Here is an 18,995-nt window from a genome sequence, read left to right as displayed (position 1 = left end):
GCGAGCGCTTCCAGCTCGCCATGCAGCCGAACTAGTGTGCCCTCCAGTACTGATTAATATGCCTCGGGAATTATTATCAAGACCGTGAAGACTCTCTAGTGTGCATTTAATTAGATTTACTATAACTGCCCTTTAAAGATTCGAGGACTCGGCCAGCCAAGGAGGTGGAAGTATTCCACGTTGACCTCGCTCGGACGCTTTCCCTCGCGGTAGAGCTCCGGCGGCGGCCGCTGCTTTGTACGATGGATACCTGGGTTTGGCTTCCTGTCTACCTTCTCCAGTAAGCAACAATAGTTGGCTTCCTATCCATCTCCAGACTCGCACCACAGCAAGCATCTCCACCACCCACCCCCTTTCTTTTCTCTCGCCGAAACCCATCACAGCGGCCCATACCCACACAGCGCATTAACAACCGCAGACTCGTGATCATTCCTGCACTCGTGCGGCGCCATCATTCCTGCACTCGCGCAGCGCCGCCAACCTCGCCCTACACTCCAGCAGGGCAACCAGACTCCCATCACCGGCCCACTCATCTGCATCACGCGTAGCCCTTACAACACGGCGGCCGCTCGACATGAGCACCGGGAGATGCAGCAGCGCAGGTAGCACAGGAATCCCCCCGGCAATCCCAGCACACTGCCCCACGTTCCCGACCGCCGGCACCACCACAGCAACGGCCGGCGGCTGCTCGTCGCCCGCCAGCAAACACACGGCGAACATGCCCCCCCAGCAGACACACGGCGAACATGCCGTAGCGCGCGCGCGCCTCGGGGCTGCCGCGTGCGCGCGAGGTCGACGCGGCGTGCGAGGGCCTCTGCAGGCGTGTGGCCGCGGGTGTTGCGGGAGTGGGCGAGATCGGTCTTGCGGGAGTGGGCGAGGTCGGTCTTGCGCGAGAGCAGGTAGCGCGCTGCCTACGGGCGGATGAAGCGGGCGGCGCTGTAGAGGAGTGTGTTGCCGTCGGCGTCGGTGGCGGTCCAGAGCGGGTAACCTAGGTTCGCGGGGAGGGTCTGCTGGAGGATGGTGGCTAGGGTTTGGTCTGGCGTGTTGGCCTCGTTAGCTATGTGGTGGAAGAGCATGGCTGGTGATGGTGGCGGTGGTGCTGGTGCAGGGGCGGTCGGCAGGTTGTGGTCTTGCCGCCTGCCCAGCCCGGAGCGACGTTATGCCGGCTCGACGCGGATGTGTTCTGCGAGCATTAGATCGCCGCGGTCGAGCTCGTTGCCCCAGACGCCGCCAGAGAGTATTAAAGGCTCGGCTTGGGCGGCAAAAAACCTAATTGTCAACCTCGGGGCGCCTAAATCATGTTCGTATTAATCAAGATCAACCTATAACCACGAACTCCCACCCTCGAGTGACCAAACTACATTACTCCGAGTGACCAAACTACATTACTCCAGCGCGTACGACAGTCTTTCATCGATGGCGGCTTCTCAACTTGATCCGCTGCCACCGAGTTGTGCCGGTTCCAACACTCAATTTGGAGACGATGGCACCAAGCCTCTGATCTCTGGCGGTGAGGCTGAAAAAGACGACTTGCCAAAATACGAAGAAGGCCCACAAGAGTTCCTAAGAGTTTGGCGGCACCCCCCCCGAATCCAGCGAGGAAGAATTGCGCGTCCTCGACACAATGCTGGCCGAGATGCAGGCGAAACCGAGACCTATGCCCGCTTCAGCATGGAGGCATTTGGCCTCGTGAGGGACGACTACATCATCTAGCGAGACGCGTTAGTAGAAGCTCGAGTTCGCCGGTCGCGTAACCCAGACCGGCGAAGGAAGTAGGAGCTATTCAAGAGGCCCGACAACCCCTAGTTTATGTCCCGGGCCGAGCGTCGCCACCGAAAAGCTGTCGATAGATTCGTCGACGAAAGAGACCGCTTCACATTGAAGCATTACACCGAGCTGAGACGGCACGCACTGTATGGGACTGACGGTATCAAGAACGCTGAAGCGTTGGGAAAAAGCTTCGCGGCCCCGCACCCACGTCTAAGCCTCCCTAAAAAGTACATCCATGGATTTTAGAGCCCTGGGAAACCGACTTTCTCTTCTCTCCACGTGTCGGCTTCTTGCCATTTCCCGGAACATCAAGACGAATTCAAGGGCGCGGCTGAGAACGAGAAGCCTGAGAATGGAGAGATGGAAAGAAAAGGAAAGGAGGATTGTGACATTGGGTTGAGAGTTCAGACAATAAGGAAGGGGATTGCAAAGCAGCAGGAGGATCAGAATCTCTCTATCACATGCCAAGCTGATTCGCTCAAAGTCCCTGCACATATTAAGGAAAAGAAAAACCCACCACAACTTCCCCCCAGACTTACAATTTTCCTTCCGCAACAATGATGGCACCGGATTCTTGATCAGACCCTCCTCCATCCACCGGAAACCAGCCGCCTCCTCATGCTTTGATTAGAGCGAATACTTCCAATGCTCGGTGGGCGCGGCCTGCGAGACGATCCAGTTGGGCAGGATAGCATCGGGTAGCGCCGTGACGGCGCTCTCGGGCCTGAACCCGTCGACCCTGGCCGTCGTGCACTGCGTCTTCTTGCTGTCCCTACTCCCCTTTGAGGGCGCCGCTAATAGACGCTCCTTGACCCAGCCCATCCACTGCGCCTGGCTGGCTTGGATGGTAGGGAAGTGGTTCATCTTGCCATACACGACAAAGTCGAGCTGCTCGGCGCTGTGCGTCTTGGCTAGAAACGCGCACGTCTCGTTGACGACGGGCGCGAGCAGGGCCAGCGGGACGGCCGAATCAAGCTCGCCCTCGATGACCAGCAGCGGGCCGGCAAAGGCCTTGCCACCGACGCGCGTGCGGCTGACGAACTCGCGCACCGTGGCATCGTCGTACCAGCCGACGCGCGTCAGGTTGGCAGGCGCGACGTCGGCCAGGGCGAGGCTCTGCGTCGTCAGGCAGCCCTGCACCGGCGCGAGCACGTTGTGCCAGCGGTCGTAGCCGACGGCGGACAGCCCGCGGTAGTTGTACGCCGGGTACGCGGCGGTGACGCCGGCGACGATGTTGATGCCGACGCCGCCCGCGGGGCTATTGGCCTGCGCCGGGTCCTTGAGGATCTGCGTGACCCACTCGACGGAGCGCAGCGCGGGCGCGAACGCGACCGTCCCGCGGTAGCCCGCCACGGGCTTGCTGGCCTGGCGCTCGGCGAACGCCCAGGCCACGCCGCCGCCCTGCGAGTGGCCGGCGACGACGAAGGGGTTGGATTTCGGCAGGCTGGCCGGGAAGGCGGTGCGCGCGGCGACGACGGCGTTGGCCAGGTCGTTGGCTTGCGCGGGCGCGCCGGTGTACGGGTGGAGGACGGGCGTGCCGTCGGGCAGGGCGCTGACGCCGAGGCCGGCGTAGTCGGGCGCCACGACGGCGATGCCCTGCTCGGCGATGGCGTACGGGACCATGAAGTGGTACTGCAGCGCCTTGTAGTTGGACGGGCCGCACGCGCCAAAGCTGCCGGACGTGCCGTGGGCCCAGGCGACCATGGGAAACTGGAAGCCCTTGCTGTTGGGGTACTTGGCGGCTGTGTATGGCCACAGGATGTAGGCGGAGGCGGGCTGGATGGTTCCGTTGAGGTCTGTCGTCGTGTACAGAATGCGGGACATGCTCAGGCTGTAGGGGACTGTGTAGTTGGTCGGGTCCGTGACGTATTCGATCTTGAGGAGAGATCCCGGAGCCAGCCTCCGGGAGAAGTTGGAGGGCACGTTGTAGAAGGAGGGCGTCAGGCTGGCGTCTGCACGCTGCGACGCCTCGTACGAGCTCGCGAGGTTACCTAGGGCCTGGCATTGTGCGGTGCAGCTCGTGCTATTGAAGACAACCGCAAATGTAGGCTGAACTGCCTGCCAGAGAAGAGAAAGTAAGAGTAGCTTGTTCATGTCTGTGCCGTGTTCCTGTGGACTGGGGAACAGAGCCGGATTCAAACGGAGGCAGACAAGAAAGGAGAGAGGGTCGAGTTTAAGTACTTGGTTGTCGAGGCCAGTTGAGTTCCAAATTGTCCCGCCAATGCAGCTGAAATAGCCGCAAATCAAATTTGAAAACGGACACTATTCTTTATGGCGTATAGCATGCGTATAGTCGCTTACTTCCGGACACCGCTTACCAGGAGCAGTGTTGACATTTCGGTGTTCTATTAGCCCCGTGTTCGGGTTCGGGCAACCCGCCAATCACGCTGCTCTATTTTTTGTGTTTGACAAATACTTGGTCATCATTGATCCGAATTGCTGTCTTCTTGGGTTACTTCCGAACCGGAGCCATGAGATAGGCATGATACGCGCTCAACACCGAGTCGAGCGTATTCGCTCGCTGTTGCGTCTTGGCGACTGCTGACGTAGCGGCAAGACAGTCACCCGCCACCCTAAAGCAACGTAACTGTTGAGGCTGAGGCTGAGGCCGCTGCTAAGCTGAATCAGTGATCCTCCTGGGACCGTGCGGCAAAATGTAACTGTTGAGGCTGAGTGATAGCGTGGAGGCTGCGCTTGGAAAGCAGCAATGACTTGGGTGAGTATACTCGTTCATGTTGCTAGAACTAAAATAAGGTTGAACCTTGGACCGTAATTAGCTTGGATGCCGTAATTCGAGAAATCAGAGCATCTGTGAAAGGCCGTCAATGAAAAGAACAAGAAAATGGTGCTTGTTGTTTCTTGCTTGCTCATGAACAATCCATGCCAAAATAAGGTATCCAGTCCCTTCCAAGTTGAATAATTATCGCATTCAAGTGGTAAACAATGGCCGTGGACTTTCGGCCTCGTCACCGACATGAAATCAAAATCCAAGCACCGCGTTAGCGAGCCTGACTGCCTCCTTGCCGCCTCGAGTGTCATCCTCCGCAGCAGCAAGCTGTTCGAGCCCGACTGACTGCAGGCCAGCTGAGCCAGAGCAGGTCGAAAGATATTCCGCCGTCGGCCTCCCGACATGCTCCGACTCGCCCTTACCGCCAGGAAAGTCTGGAGCGGGCGTGCCGTTGAGAAAGGCGTCCCGCTGACGCGCCACGTATTGCGCGCTCGCCTCGGTTGTGGGGCAGACGGGAATGTAAAGGACGCTCGAGTCCGAGGTGCCGCTGTGCGTCTTGTCGACAGCGTGGATAGCTTTAGATGCAGAAACAGATTAGAATCGCGAACGGAAACCTATGAGTACCAAGTAATGGGTGGGTAGACAAAGCAGGAGTGCTCACTGTCGCAATGCCACACCACGTAGTCCCCGGGCCGTACGTCAGGAATGTTCACCATGGTCCTCTCTAGCTCCAGATGCGGATGCAAGCCTTCGGGAAACTCCTGGGCGTGGCCGGGGGTTGCGCCCTGGAGATCACTCTGCATGCTCTCGCCGGCCGTGAACTCCCAGTTGTCCGCATCGAGTAAGCGGTCTCTGCTGCCCAGCTCTCCGAGCGACTTCAGCGGACGGAAGAAGGGACGCAGCAGCGAGTAGACCGTGTTCTCGCGCACCAGCGGATTCACCTGCAGGGTGCCCTGCCCGGGGCCGGAGCGGCTCATGGCTAGCCACCCCTGGAACATGCGGAACATACTACAGGCGCCTAGGCCGTTGTGCAGATCGGTCACGGCTGTCACGCGGCCCCGGGCATCGAAGGGATCGTACGACTCCCACTCACCGCGGAACACGGCGTCGTAGGCCCCGCCACGGCCATATCCGTCAGTCCCCCACCGCTCGACACTGCCGCCGTCTTGGTGGGGACCGAGCGCGAACTTGGCGTCGCCTGGCTGGCGGATGCGAAGGCGGTCCGCGTACGACAGCGGCGTGTGCAGCGAGACGGGCGCGTCCGGATCCGAGGTGTTCCACAGGGCGGCCATGAGCGCTCGCTGCGTCTCCAGGACTGCCGGGTGTGATCTAGCGCGTAGCTGCGGTGCCGACCAGTACAGCTCGATGACCTGGGGGTTGTCCGCGGGAAATCCTGAGCGTCAGCATCAGCAACTAACCACTTACCACATCCGCCTCCATTACAAACAAAGGGGGAGAAGCATGGTTGGGAGAAGCATGGTTGGGCAGGCCACCGACCTCTTGTCTGCGGATTGCGCCTGACGTAGTCCTCGATCTCGAACTTGTACGCGCGGGCCTCGTCCTCGGGAACCACGCCCCTGATGACAGCGGCGCCGCGCTTCCTGATCTCGTCCCCAACTGGGCCTCGCAGGTTACGGTGCAGGTCGGGGCTGAACTGCACGTCGGGTATGACGGCCGACCCGCGGCGCGCGACAATGTCGTTCTCGCGCCGGAGGATCGGGAGGAGACGGCGCCAGCTAGCCATAACGGCTTCTTCGTGGCCGCGTACCAGCTGCAGCTTGAGCTCGCGGAAGCGGTCGGGCAGGGGCTCGGCCTCCTTGCCCAGCAGCGATGCAAAGGTGTCGGAGATGTCGCCCTCCCGCTTGCTCTGGTGCTGTTGCTGTCGCGGAGAGAGATCCGTGGAATAATTCATGGCGGCCGTGGAGCCGAGGAGCCGCCGCGCTTGGTGTGGCCGTGGGGTTTGCAGCGTCGTAGCGGCAACCGCCGCTCGCTGCCGAACCGTTTGAGAGAAGGCCATTGCGCCCTGCTTTGTCGAGGCTGCTTGGGTTTACGGAGGAGTGGGTTGGCGGGTTCTTGGACTGGACTTGCACTTGGATATTTACCTGGCAGGCAAATGGGTAGAGATCAGCATGGCGAGTCAAACCCGCACATCTTGGAGTCGCCCATCTCCCTCCTTTTATCTATCGTTCAAAGTTGCCGACACCGAGGGTTGCCATAAGACGGGCGGATGATGGCCGGCAGTGGCCGGTGGCGATGTTGGGGTCGCTGTTAGGTGCTGTGGGGAGGCGGAAGTGCTGCTTTGAGACTGGCGCAGGACTGTTATCTCTTCTAACCCCAACCCTAGGCACATCTCGGCAGGTACCACGCTAGCAATTAATGGAATAAGATCCATGCTGTTTTACAGTCTAGTATCCCAAGATGTTTGTGAGCGGGAGAGCGTCCAAATACCTTGGGTCTGTATCATGCGTCCTAAGCACAAATTACCGCGGTAATAAGTAGCAATGGGCGTAGAGAAAAATGTATCCGGGAGGTGGCGGCGGCGGGCATTGCAAGTAAACCGACAAGGAAAAGTCTCCATCAGGCAAAGTCTCCACCAGGCAAGTCTCCACCAGGCAAGTCTCCACCAGGCAAAGTCTCCACCAGGCAAGTCTCCACCAGGCAAAGTCTCCACCAGGCAAAGTCTCCACCAGGCATAGCTACAAGAGAAGCAGACTACTCCTTTTCCTCGAGGAGAGAGAATTATTAGGCCTCAAAAGTTCCATACTTGGGGCTCTAGGAGCTACTACCTCCGTCCGAGAGAAACCTGGAAGGCTTTTCATCCCCGACAGCACCTAAAGTCGGAAAGTCCCGGCCAACACCCACACATCCACATCAATGAGGCATGAGCGGGCGGGGTATCCTAAAACGGCAAGGCCGCCCCAAGCAGGATCCGCCGACATGATGGGTCCTTGTGACGAAACCCCATCTTGACAGATGACAAAAAGCTCTTCCCGCTTGGAACGTTCCAAGTTACTTCACCGTGAAGTTGCACGCCCGGTAATTGCTTGGGTGCTTTACTAGTCTTCAATGGATCCAATGAGTACACCAGTTGTCAAGTTTGTTGGCCACGACGCTTCGGGCTTGCCCGTCAAACGCAAGCAGGTCCACCACGCCTGCAGCACGTGCAAAAAGAGGAAGGTGCAGTGCAGTCAGTTCTTTACACTTACAGTCACACATCTCATCGCATTCGCGCACTAGGGTTGCTGTTGCTAGACTGGGTTCAAGTTCCGTTGTGCCTGGGCTGACAATCATCCCGCTCATCGCTGCGGCTTCCCGTCTGCAGAAGCGCTGCCATCATGTACCTGACAGCCAGCCCCTTCCCGCCCGGAAGCCCAAGCCCGAGCGCGACCACGGCCGAAATCAAATCTCGCCTCCAGTTCCTGCTCCCCACGGTGACGGTCAACCTCGCACACCCACACGCATACGCTCATGCACGCGCGCACGCCAGCGTCAGTCCGACACGCCGAGCCTTGAACTCGCCCTCGACCTCGACCTCGACCTCGACCTCGACCTCGACCCAAACCCAAACCCAAACCCAGACCCTAATGACCCTGCCTCCGACACTTCGGACACCGCACCCCAGTTCGTTGGCGATTTAAACCCCGAAAGCATCTTGGTCGAGGCAAACATGAGTGTTCTGTCGAAGCCCGGCGCGTATAAAAGAGGGGACCGGAGGCCTGGCGTTTGGTATCCGGGCTCGCAAACCGGGCCCAAGTATGGACCCCCCAGCGACAAACCCGAAACGGCCCCCCTTGAATTGTCAAAGGACTGCTATTTCGGCTACCTTTCTCTCCCAACTAACACAGGCCGCCTTCAACACTCCGCCCAAGACGTTTCCAACTTTCGCCACATGTCACGAGCGACTTTGATCGGTAGACTCTCGGATGTCGTGAGGCCTATACCCGATGACTGGAATCGGCTCAGAGAGACATATTTTACGAAAATTCAACCCATGTTCCCCATCTTTGATAAATGCCAACTCCAGCAAATCGGCCCACGGGATGGCGAGTTGGTCATCGAGCTGGTCAGGGCTTCCGTTTGTCTCGCCGCCGCGTGCGCCACAGAGCTGCAAGGGGCTCTGCACTTAAACGCGTGGTCGGGGAAAGGCCTTGAACAATACGCGGAGGAAGTGCCATTTTCAACTTACACTGCAGTAGTCACCAACTTCATTACCCTCGGGGTCGAGCATCTCGCAGCGGGCATACGCAATACCTACATCGACGAGAGAATGCAAATCATGGCTGTTACATGCCTATTCTGGCAGCCAGGAAGTCCGGACCGCCTTGAGCAACTGGAGCTGTTCTCGAAGCTCGTAGTCCTGGCTCAGTCTCACGGTATGCATCAGCTTGTCAACGGGGACTCGTCGAAGGATAGTGCTACGAAATCGGATCAGGCACCAGACACTACTCCTGGTTCAAGTCCGAGGGCCCGCCTATTTGCTTGCATCTATGCCCTAGACCGGCTCACCGCGGCCTTTCTAGGCCGGCCAGTCATGTTTCACAATTGCGACATGGTCGGGAGGCCGCACGCCGACAAGGGCGATCCACCCACCTTCAAGGTCTTCATGGCCCTCGTCAAGTTGCTTGATCTGGTCATTGACCTGTATCGGCCTGCTCCAACCGTCAAATCTGTTGATATCGAGGTTATGGGGTTTGAAAGGCTAGTCCTTGACCACGGAGCGCAAGACGAGCCTGACGACATACTTGCCACCCTTGAGCTTCTCTACCACGCCATCTGCGTCCTTAGCGTTCGCATGCGCTCAGCTTGCTTCACAGCGCCCCCCGACCCGAATTCCGATTCCTCCGAGGCTGTGAGCTATGACCACCTCCCTCCCGACACCCTTAATGCTCGGAGGTCGCACTCGGCTGATCGGATTTTTGACGCCTTTGCCGAGCGCCGGAAGCTCTGTCAGATGCCCTGGGTTCCCTATGCACTGTCTCTGAGTCTTAGTGTCGAGTACCGCAAGTGGAGATTCAGTCGCACTCCGATGTTCCGGGTTAGAGGCCGGGCTAAGTTCAAGAAGATTCTCACCCATCTCCACGGACTGAGCGAGACTTGGGCCGGCGCCCGTATCGTCAGCGGGCTCGGAGATGCAGTTATCACAAATGTCTGCAGGGCTGAACAAAAGATGAGGCAGGCGGCAGGGCATGTGTCTGATATCCCACTTGGCCAAGAATCAGAAGCGGAAAAGTCTCAGGATCCCCCCCCGGTATTGCCAGATCCGTTGTCATCCACAACTGTGAGTGGCGCTGTCAATGTCGATGAACCTTTCGTAAGCACTGACACGCGTTTCCAGGGGCCTACACATGATCTTGATAACGCAGCGCCAGCGGTCGCCAACGGCGAGGACAGCCTGCAACCAATCGGTTCTCAACCGCTGCCTTTGGCCCAAACCTCTGAGGTCGCGACCCACGACAGGGATCTCGCCACGATAAACGAAGATCCATCACTGAATTTCATGGACGAGGATTTGTTCAACTCCTGGGACGCTGACCTGAGGCACTATTTCGACGTTTCTCTGCTCGACAGCCTAGATCCCGGCCAGTACGTTCAAGTGCAAAGGCCTTGGGGGGTTTGATAATATTTGGGGGATCGGGATGACCAGATACCGGATCGCATCCGCAAGAAGTTGCTGGGGGGTTGGGCACACAGCGGCGATTGCCATTTATTCCGAGCGTTTGCTGTATCATGGGGAACATTCGATAATGTCTTAGGTCTATGCAGCATAATCATGAGCGCAATTCTATGCGATGCCTTTACGAGCCAATCCATGATTCTTGTCAGCAACCAGCCCAGACAAGCGTTTGCCGAGCACTCGACGTAGGGAGATGGCTTATGGGATTCTGCGGCAGAGAATCCAAGACCTGCGGCCAACCTCTCCACACACCCAGACTTTGAACTGCCCGGAGGCGTCAAGGTTCGGCACAACCGTTTCTTTGCTACCCGGTGGCACGTTTACCGAGAAGACTCACGCCGTGCCGTGGAGCCAAACCGAATCGACCGGCCCGACTACAAATGGAACCCCATTCGCTACTAATTGCAAATGTGTGAGGGTTAGTGGGACTGGGTGAGGCGTGGATGTTATTGTGGCACGTTATTGTGGCGCGTCGAGAGGAATTAAAGCAGAAGAGATGAGGATAATAAGCATTCAGGGTTTGGAGTCTTGTCACCGAATGGTTGTTGGGTGGAGATCTCTTGACGAGGGGATAAGTGACCTAGGGGTATGAGGTGTGTGTTTATACATGGGTAGCCACAAGGGGGACACAGAATTAGCGTATTGTATTTTAGTGCTCTCGTTTTCCTTCTTTCCCAGCCAACCTCTCTAAACTATATAAGGTAGGTTAGTTCGCCTTCTAGGTCTAACTAGGGGGCAGACAGATAGTTTGGATTCTGATGAGTAAAATTAAGAGGGAAATCCTTGACTGGTTCATCTGTGACTAGCAAGAAGCTAAGGCTCTGAGATTTGATATCAAGGGACTGTAAGAGCTGGATACCCAGGCAGGTACTGCTTTCCAAGGAGAAAAAAAAGCCTCCAGGGCGAGCTGTAAGGCGAACAGACATTTCACGTCTTAGCAAGTTCTCCTTCATTCAAACACGTTTAGGCATTGGAGTGTACAGACCGACTTCTTCGCAAGTTGCAGAGCTAAGCAATCCTTTCTTGTTGGTTATTGGATTGAGATGTTTACAAACACTTCTCTAGCCTCTTCGGGCTCGGACCCTAGGTGCTGGGCCATTTCTATCCCGCCTCTTGTCGGACCTTTTGGCCCCTCCGATGCATCTCATCACACCGCAGCTGACAGACCGGTCAAGCTCTTTCCTTTCCATTTCCAGCGACGTTTAGAAGCCAGGGCTGCCTTGTCGAAACCGACGCCTCTTTCGCCAACAAATGAACTAGTGCTGACGAGCACGGCCGTCGCTGGCAGGAATCCTGCTCCTCCTGCTGCTGACTTTTCGAGTTGGTCTGAAGAGCGTCGGGGTCCAGGGGTCTCGACCTCGTCATTTCGCACGCGTCGTCTTTTCCTTGGTTACTCCATGCCAAGTCTGCAAGTCAACAATGTGGCTTGCGAGGGGCGGCAGGCAGGCAGGCAGAGTGCCCATGGGCGCAGCTGTGGCGTTGAGGGGAAAGGTGCAAAAAGGGGATCCGTGCAACGGCTGCTCGTAAGTTGCAGGTCTTGGTGGACAGCAGGTGTGTGTTAGTGTGTGTTGGTGTGTGTTGGTGTGTGTTGGTGTGTGTTGGTGTGTGTTGGTGTGTGTGGGCGGGCGGGCAGAATCGATCGACGCAATGAGAGGCAGACACAGAAGGAAAGACGGGCTCTCGGACCCTTTTTGCCGCTTCCCGCCTTCCGCGTCCGCCACCGGCCAAGCACACGGCCACGGCCACGGCCAGACCGCCCTTTTTGGAAGGCAGCTACCTCACACACACACGCACACACGCGTATTCTCCCCGCAAACTTTGTTAGCTGAGTTGCAAGGAACTTTCTGCCACCACACGGGCGTGCGTGCCTCTCGCCGCTGCGCTCGCTGCTATGAATAAGATGGGCTTTGCGCTTTGAGCGGCTGCTGCTTTTCTTTGACGCTGTGCGGGCCAGGCAGTGCGCGATTTTCGTACGGTGCTCAGACTCTTTTGCTCCTCAGCAATCCGGAAGTCTCCGTACTCGTCGTTATGGAAGAGTAGACAAGAGATGGAACGCTTGCTTGCTGTGTTGGTCTCATCATACCCGTCAACCGGGACTGTGGGAAGACCTCTAAATTGCTAATTGCCGCGGATGCATGTGCAGGTAAATTAGAGAACTGAGACAGAGACACCAGACAGTGTCATGCGCATAGTGCTATACGCATCGTAGTAGTCAGAGATCGATTGATTAACGGCGAGTTAAAACTAGGTGTTATTAAGTCAGTGCAGTCTAGGGAAGCGATGTGAGGGTGGGATCGCGGCCGTTGCTTTTTCTCCTCCCATTTTTTCTTTTCAGTGGAAACGAAATAAGCTTTCGCTGGTCTCCCCGCTTACCTTCTAGCTACTAATCAACATACAACTCCCGTCACGTAATTGTCACTCTCTCTCTCGTCTCGTCTTCGCTAGAGCGTCCGCTAGAGCGGATTGCCAGAGCTAGCGGATGTCAAAAAGTCCGAGCAACAGCAAGCTGGAAATCCGTGTGGAAGTAGCGTCTTTTCTGGAGGGGCTGGTCCGGCGAGACTTGTAGGCGGCCCGGAGTGGGCTGCAGGTGAAAAAAGACCAATCAGAATGCTTGGTTAGAGCTCTTGGCCAGTCAGTGCAGCGCATTAGCTTCGTCGTGGTGCTCGAGCCCTCTGAAAATTCCTTCGGTGAAGTCGATTGTCGGTGCGAGAACAAAGAAAAAGACGAGAAAGAGCGTCGCCTTTTGCTTCGTCGACATACACTGTGAACGTTCAAGCATTGACAATGGGATTATGTCTCAACGAATTCGTGCAGTTATCACACGGCTGCGGAATATTCCGTACGTAAACTTGAAAGTCCCGATTTGCTGGGCTGCCTTGCGCACGGACACATACGTTCCGCAACTAGTTACGGATAACGTCCGAAGAGTCAAGAAGCAACTGCCTGAGAGTCCGGGCCTGCCCCCAGTCGCCGGGCGATCTTCCGCTCCTTGCCCGTGCCTGGGCCTGTGCTCTCGGCCACTTAGCCATCGACAGTCCAGACGAACCATATCTGAGGTTGTTTTGCGGGGAAGCTAGCAGTCTGACAGTTCCAGGATGAGACGGCTAGTGCGACATGACGTGAGCTAGTAGAACTGATGGTTGGGAATCTGGGTAATTATCCTGGCTGGCAATCCAGCATCGCTCGCATCTCGGTCGTCACGTCAGCCTCACTAGGTCCTGCGGGCAGCCTGCGTCCGCTTTTTGAATAAACGTCTTCATGCTCTGGGCTGGGTTTGCAACACCCCTCATTTCCCGTCTCCTAGAGAGTGACGGGCCTGACTGGTCGTCTTTGCAGGTTGCTCCGTGGTTACCTTACTTGGGTTCGTGCAAAGGCAGCAAGAGCAAGAACTGCCGGCAAACCAACGCGGAAAGTGCTAGTCTGTGGCTGGCCTTCCCCACACCCATTCCTGGCCAGCTGCCACGCTCTGGCCGACGCGACTGGCTGGCGTGCTGGCAGGGGGAACGGCTTTCCCGCTTCCCCATCTCGGCGAGACGGGAAACAAGGCACCAAATAATCCAAGCGCACCGCGAATGGAACAGTCGACGGCACAGAGGCGCACCGAACACATTGACCCCTCGCAGCCAGCTGAGCCACTCTTGTTAGGTGTGTGTTTTTTGACTGCACCACCTTTTCCAGGATAAACCGGGAATGCTACCTACCCCAGGTCAAGGTGCTGTCAGTGTCAAGCAAGCAGGCCGAGTGCAGTCCACCGACCTCTGACCTGACCCCCGCTAGAGTCCAACCCGCAGCTGCTTGCTTGCCTGCCGCCCGAGGGCATCTAGCACCCGTTTAGGTCGACGCATTGAAAACTTGGACCCGCTGAAGCTCGTGCGCCTGCATCCTGCACCCGAGCCAAATATTCCGGTACTGCGGGTCAATGGTGTGCAGCAGAGCAGCAGCCCTCTGCTGGCTCCACCTCGACATAGGCAAGGGAACATGGGCAGCTATCTCTTTTGTTGACGAACGGGGAGCCAGCACGCAGAATTCCGACAAAACAAACCCTCCTCAAGCTCCCGACCCGTGAGCCTGGATCTTCTCGATACCGACCACACGAGACAGATTCAAAAGGGGCACCGTTTCCCTCCCGTCGAGCGTCGAGGAACACCCTTGGGCCATGATCCCTCTCCCGGTTTTAATTTCTGGCGGTGTCCGTCGCTTATGACCTGCGACGCCTGACGGTGATCCCTCGCTTGCTGCTGTGCTGCTGTGCTGCTGTGCTGCTGTGCTGCTGTCGATCCCTCGCCGACAACCAACTCCCTGCTATAACATCTCGCTATTGCCTGGACGCTGTTGACTGGACCTCGTCGTGTCTTGTCACCATCCACGACAGACGACAGTCATCTCTCGGTGGTTCATCCAAACGACGTTTCCAGAGGATTGCCATGTCCGATTCGTCCGTGCCGCCGCCACCGCCGTCGGTCAACGGCACAGGTCCCGTTGATGGAACCGCACCGCCCCCACCGCCGCCGTTCCTGGGCATCCCCATCACGGACCACGCCGCATATCTCTCTCAGGTGTACATTGGGTTGACATCAGTGCTCCTCGCCCTATGCATCCTCACATTTTGCACACGCATTTACCAGCGGGTGAGGCCGGTGTGGAAGGTGGGACTCGATGACTGGTTCATCATGGTCGGATTCGTAAGAGCCTTCTTTACTTCAGTGTTGCCAGCTACCGGCTTGGGACACTCGGGACATTCGGTATGCTAACCAAGACTCCTGGTACTTTCCAGGCTCTCGCTGTTGCCGACTGGGCTATGCTGCTTCCAATGATGGTTCCGGAGGCCGGGTACATCTCGCTTGACCGCGCCATGTTGGCGGGCAAGAACAGCTGGCTTGCCATACCTATTTGGGGATTGGCCATGACGTGCATCAAGATATCGATTGCTCTGACGCTGCTGCGTATCCAAGAAAAGGAGCGAACCTGGCGCATCTTTCTGTTCACCATCATCGCCGTGCAGGCCATCTACGGGGTCGGCAATACCATCTTCGATCTTGGCATCGCGTGCCACCCTCTCGCGGCGGCCTGGGACATTACCATCCCCAATGGCACATGCGTGTCGGTAAAGGTCATGCAAACCGTCTCCAACGTAGGCTCGGGCATCAACATTACCACCGACGTGCTGCTGTCGCTGGCACCGGCCACCTTTCTGCGCAAGCTGAACCGCCCGCTGCGCGAGCGCATCTTCGTTTGCGTGCTCATGGGCATGGGCCTCGTGGCCACCATATCGTCGGTCCTCAAAACGGCTCTCATCCAGAGGTGGGGCGATCCGCTCACGACCGACGACTGGTGGGCCATGGGCGTCAGCATCTGCACTTACACGTCGCTCGAGCAGCTGCTGGGCGTGCTCGCCGCCTGCGTGCCCGCCCTCAAGGGCATCCTCCAGCGCTGCCTGGGTCGCGTCGGCGTGTCTCTCACCGACTCGCGCTCCCGTGGCCAGGGTTACTACCTCGAGAACAACCGCTCGGCCGGTGGCATGAGCGGCGTCTCGGGCGCCGTTCGCGGTACCGCCCACAGCCGCACCAAGAGTGGCGATGGATTGCCCATGGGAAGCTCGTCCCGCTTCGGCCGCGGCACCAAGGACGACATGCTCGACGACGACGAGGAGTGCCTCGACATGCCCGAGATCCACAGGAGCCACTCCATCCCCAAGTCGTCAGGCACGAGTGGGTCCGGGTCGCTGAAGAACGGCATCGAGGTTGAATACAGGGAGCAATTACCAGCGCATGCTGTTTGATTGGAGTTTCTTTTTTCTTTCGGTTTTTTTTCTTTCGGTTTTTTTCTCTCTTGGGCTTTTCTGTTCATCGGGCCGCCTTGCCTGACAGTACTGGTTGCACTTGTACAGTAGCATCTCTGGATTTAGTCTAGGACCTGGATCAAGCTCCAATACCTGTTATTCGGACGAAGCGTGATGTGACGTGCTGCTGTGAGCTGAGCTGGTGATTTTGTGTGCAAACTGTAAAGTGTTGGTCTTTTCTATGCATGACAAATTTGCTAATTGGCAAGCAGTCACTTTAGACGCGCTTCTTGCAGCAAGTGCTGGGTTGGTATACCATTGTAAGACGTGTCACTTCTGTCGTAAATCATTAGCTTTCTCAACCTAGAGCTTAGCAGTTTGCTTGCACTGTGCTGTTTTCTTCCCCTGACGCTGGAACACGTCCTGTGGATTCGGCTCACCTGTTGTCTTACTTTCAGGGCTGTACTTATAGGATAGTAAGTGGTGGTTGGGAACTTGTCTGTGATCACCTTGCAGACTGTGTGGTTCCTCTCCCAGAAAACTCGGTTTGCGGTGCTTGCGCCAAAGACGACGCCTCTCTGCTTCGAGCAGAGAGCGGCTGAAGGGTGTTGGATAGTCTGCTCCAGTCATACGGCTGGCTTATGCGGCACTGCTTTAAGGCCTTGGCGATGGTCTCGAGAAAGGTTAGAGGTGGGTGCAAGGGCTTTGAGGGCGGTTCCGAGACCGTAGAGGTGTTTGGCCTCGGCTGTGGATGTGAGGCTACAGTGTCTTCAGGGTCGATGGCAGTGGCTTGGAGTTCTTTGCAATGTGATTGGGGTTGTGGGGTGGAGATTGCCTGGGGGTTGTGGAGTGGCGGTTGCCTGGGGGTTGCAGTAGAATCAAGCGAGGCGTCCCATGTTCCTGACCCCGGAGATGCCCTTGAAAGAGATAGGAGCAGGGTCACTGCCTGTGTGAATACGTGAGTTGTGCTGTACAGAATGTAGCACCTGTATTGAGGTGGTGTCATATCTATAGGGTTTACGAATATCCGGAACACTTGTTTCGTCGTTAACAGGTAGTCGCCAGCGTACTTTGCCAGAGATCATGGCATGGTAATCACCATAGTGGGACAGAATATGGCAGACCATCGTGATTTACTAGCTAGTAGGATAACTCAGGTGGGCAGCCATCTCCCTCAGTAGAATAAAGCTAGCTCGGTTCCTAATCATTCCCCGGATGTCCCTGGAAATGTAACCGCAAGTTCTCTAGAGTAGTAGTCGTAGAGCATTGAGAGAAGTGAAAAGACCATGTGGACGCCCTCCGATGCAGTCAAAGCAGTCCACCCCTAGATTATAGCGAGATCGAGTGTTCTAGCCGTAAGACCCAGTAGTCGATTAACCGGCTACCGAAGGAGTGCGAAATACGCGAAGAACGACTGAAAAGGAAAATGGAAGAACCCCATAATAGAAAACAGACCCATTGTCAAGCTAGACTCGGTTATAGGGTTGGCTAAGTGCTCGTCAGAATCGCCCTCACCGCCCTCGTCTTCATCATCAGCATGGTCTGCCATCTGGACGTCGCTGTATGCGCTCTGACTCGGTGACGCGGAAGGTGTTGTAGCGGGTGCTCTCGGCGTCTATGGTTATCGAGCGGTCGTCGTCGAGCTCTGCGTCGGCGATCACGGGGTTCGTGTCATTGCGGACATGGACGCTGCCGTTATCACTGACCTTGCCGTAGTAGCTGAAATCTTGGTTGGGCTGTCCGCGCGGCTTGGGAGCAACGCTGCCGTTTTCGCTGACCCACGTGTATTTGCTGTCATAGGGGCCGGGGTTTGCGCGCGTGAGACTGACGCTGTCGCTGTCGCTGTCGTTGGCCCAGGTGAGATGGCCGTCATCGAACTTGAGAGCACCAGCCAGCAAGAGGTCTTCGCGGCGGTCGCGGTAGTGGCAGAGCCACAGGTACTCTTCCATGTCAGAGTCGTTTTCGGGGAGATCGCCGAGCGAGAGGTCGTGGAGGATATCGCGCCTCTTGCAGAGCTCGAGATGGCGTCGCTCAATCTCGGCATCGGTGCTGCGGGCGTCGTTCTCCTTGCTGAATGCGAAGAAGTCGTGATTCCAGGCTGCGTCATTCGGCTCGGAATAGACCTCGCTGGGACGAGGGGCCTCCCGCTTGCGCCTAGGCTGCTCCGGATCTTCTCGGCGTTGGCGTTTGATCTCACTTTCCGCTAGCAAGACTCTATGGTGGGCTCCCATAACACTGAAGGGGGTGGCGTCGTTCTCTTCCTGAGCCTTCTCTCTCTGAGCGTTGAGCGCGTCCTGGTCACGTGCCAGCTTGGACTTCTTTTTTATGTCCTCCAGCATCTGTGGCACGTTCTCGTGCGGGTGTTGGAACTTTTTGTTCAGGTCCTCAAGCTTGCGCAGGTTCTCCTCCGAGGGCTCGATGTGAGAATTGACGGGGACACTCATCTCCCTCCAGAATCGTAGGTTCTGGGCGCGCATCCTGTGTGGCTCTTCCGCGCCCTCTTCGTTGTCGATCTCAGTTTCGGCTTTCCTCTTCTGCAGGGCGGCTTTGGCGGCTAGATGTTGAAAGCCGGTTTGGTATGGCTCCACGGTGGCGGAGATGACTGGCATCAGCAAACGCATGTTGGCTGCCTCCAGCCCGCCTCCGCCTCTCGCGGCAATGCCTGGTTTCTGATGATTTCCGGCTCCTTGGTTCCCAAATGGTGCGTTGCCGTTGTGCCCAGGGCCCGTCGCATTGGGTGGCGAATAAGAAGAGTTGCGTGAGTAGATAGATGGAAAGGTATGCAGGTGGCTGTAGTACCCGGACGTGTGTGCGGTGGGCATACGTCCCTGGGAGGATGATTCCCCGTAGACGGGAGCCATGTGACCGCCGTCAAAAACGCCTTCAAGACTAAGAGTGCGCTTGTCAAGCAGGTGAATGTCTGTCTCGGCATTGAGAAGCCGGTGATTCAGCTTAGCGATGGCGTCCTGCAAGTCGTCGACCCGGGCCGCCTCAATCTTGTCAAGCCGGGTGTTTAACGCCTTTATGGCGGCCTGCACATCCAT

General features: G+C 57.1%; 6 protein-coding genes across 6 annotated transcripts; 3 read left to right on the top strand and 3 right to left on the bottom strand.

Moving 5' to 3' along the window:
* The first annotated feature begins 809 nt into the window (after positions 1-809).
* On the top strand, positions 810-1,643 carry B0T26DRAFT_715306 (uncharacterized protein). The gene has a single exon (XM_060442235.1). The coding sequence runs from the start codon at positions 1,018-1,020 to the stop codon at positions 1,309-1,311; it is 294 nt and encodes a 97-aa protein (XP_060294124.1). The 5' UTR covers positions 810-1,017; the 3' UTR covers positions 1,312-1,643.
* Positions 1,644-2,397: 754 nt separating this feature from the next.
* On the bottom strand, positions 2,398-3,864 carry B0T26DRAFT_649444 (Alpha/Beta hydrolase protein; the record flags this gene model as incomplete). The annotated part of the gene is made up of 1 exon (XM_060438094.1): positions 2,398-3,864. One exon carries the CDS (start codon positions 3,862-3,864, stop codon positions 2,398-2,400), a length of 1,467 nt encoding a protein of 488 aa, XP_060294123.1.
* An 886-nt stretch (positions 3,865-4,750) lies between these two features.
* Positions 4,751-6,410, bottom strand: B0T26DRAFT_651590 (uncharacterized protein; the record flags this gene model as incomplete). Its single annotated transcript, XM_060438291.1, has 3 exons — positions 4,751-5,073; positions 5,160-5,891; positions 5,996-6,410. 3 exons carry the CDS (start codon positions 6,408-6,410, stop codon positions 4,751-4,753), a joined length of 1,470 nt encoding a protein of 489 aa, XP_060294122.1.
* Positions 6,411-7,177: 767 nt separating this feature from the next.
* B0T26DRAFT_345367 (uncharacterized protein) lies at positions 7,178-10,240 on the top strand. Its single transcript, XM_060434516.1, has 3 exons — positions 7,178-7,675; positions 7,821-9,776; positions 9,834-10,240. Exons 1-3 carry the CDS (start codon positions 7,565-7,567, stop codon positions 10,113-10,115), a joined length of 2,349 nt encoding a protein of 782 aa, XP_060294121.1. The 5' UTR covers positions 7,178-7,564; the 3' UTR covers positions 10,116-10,240.
* A 4,330-nt stretch (positions 10,241-14,570) lies between these two features.
* B0T26DRAFT_873120 (uncharacterized protein) lies at positions 14,571-16,116 on the top strand. Its single transcript, XM_060447984.1, has 2 exons — positions 14,571-14,854; positions 14,947-16,116. Exons 1-2 carry the CDS (start codon positions 14,597-14,599, stop codon positions 15,949-15,951), a joined length of 1,263 nt encoding a protein of 420 aa, XP_060294120.1. The 5' UTR covers positions 14,571-14,596; the 3' UTR covers positions 15,952-16,116.
* A 1,367-nt stretch (positions 16,117-17,483) lies between these two features.
* On the bottom strand, positions 17,484-18,995 carry B0T26DRAFT_752988 (uncharacterized protein; the record flags this gene model as incomplete). The annotated part of the gene is made up of 1 exon (XM_060445605.1): positions 17,484-18,995. The coding sequence occupies one exon, from the start codon at positions 18,993-18,995 to the stop codon at positions 17,484-17,486; it is 1,512 nt and encodes a 503-aa protein (XP_060294119.1).

Source organism: Lasiosphaeria miniovina (genome assembly GCF_030549165.1).
Source record: "Lasiosphaeria miniovina strain SMH2392-1A chromosome Unknown B0T26scaffold_5, whole genome shotgun sequence".
NCBI classification, from domain to species: domain Eukaryota; kingdom Fungi; phylum Ascomycota; class Sordariomycetes; order Sordariales; family Lasiosphaeriaceae; genus Lasiosphaeria; species Lasiosphaeria miniovina.
This window is presented reverse-complemented; position numbering and strand designations above follow the sequence as displayed.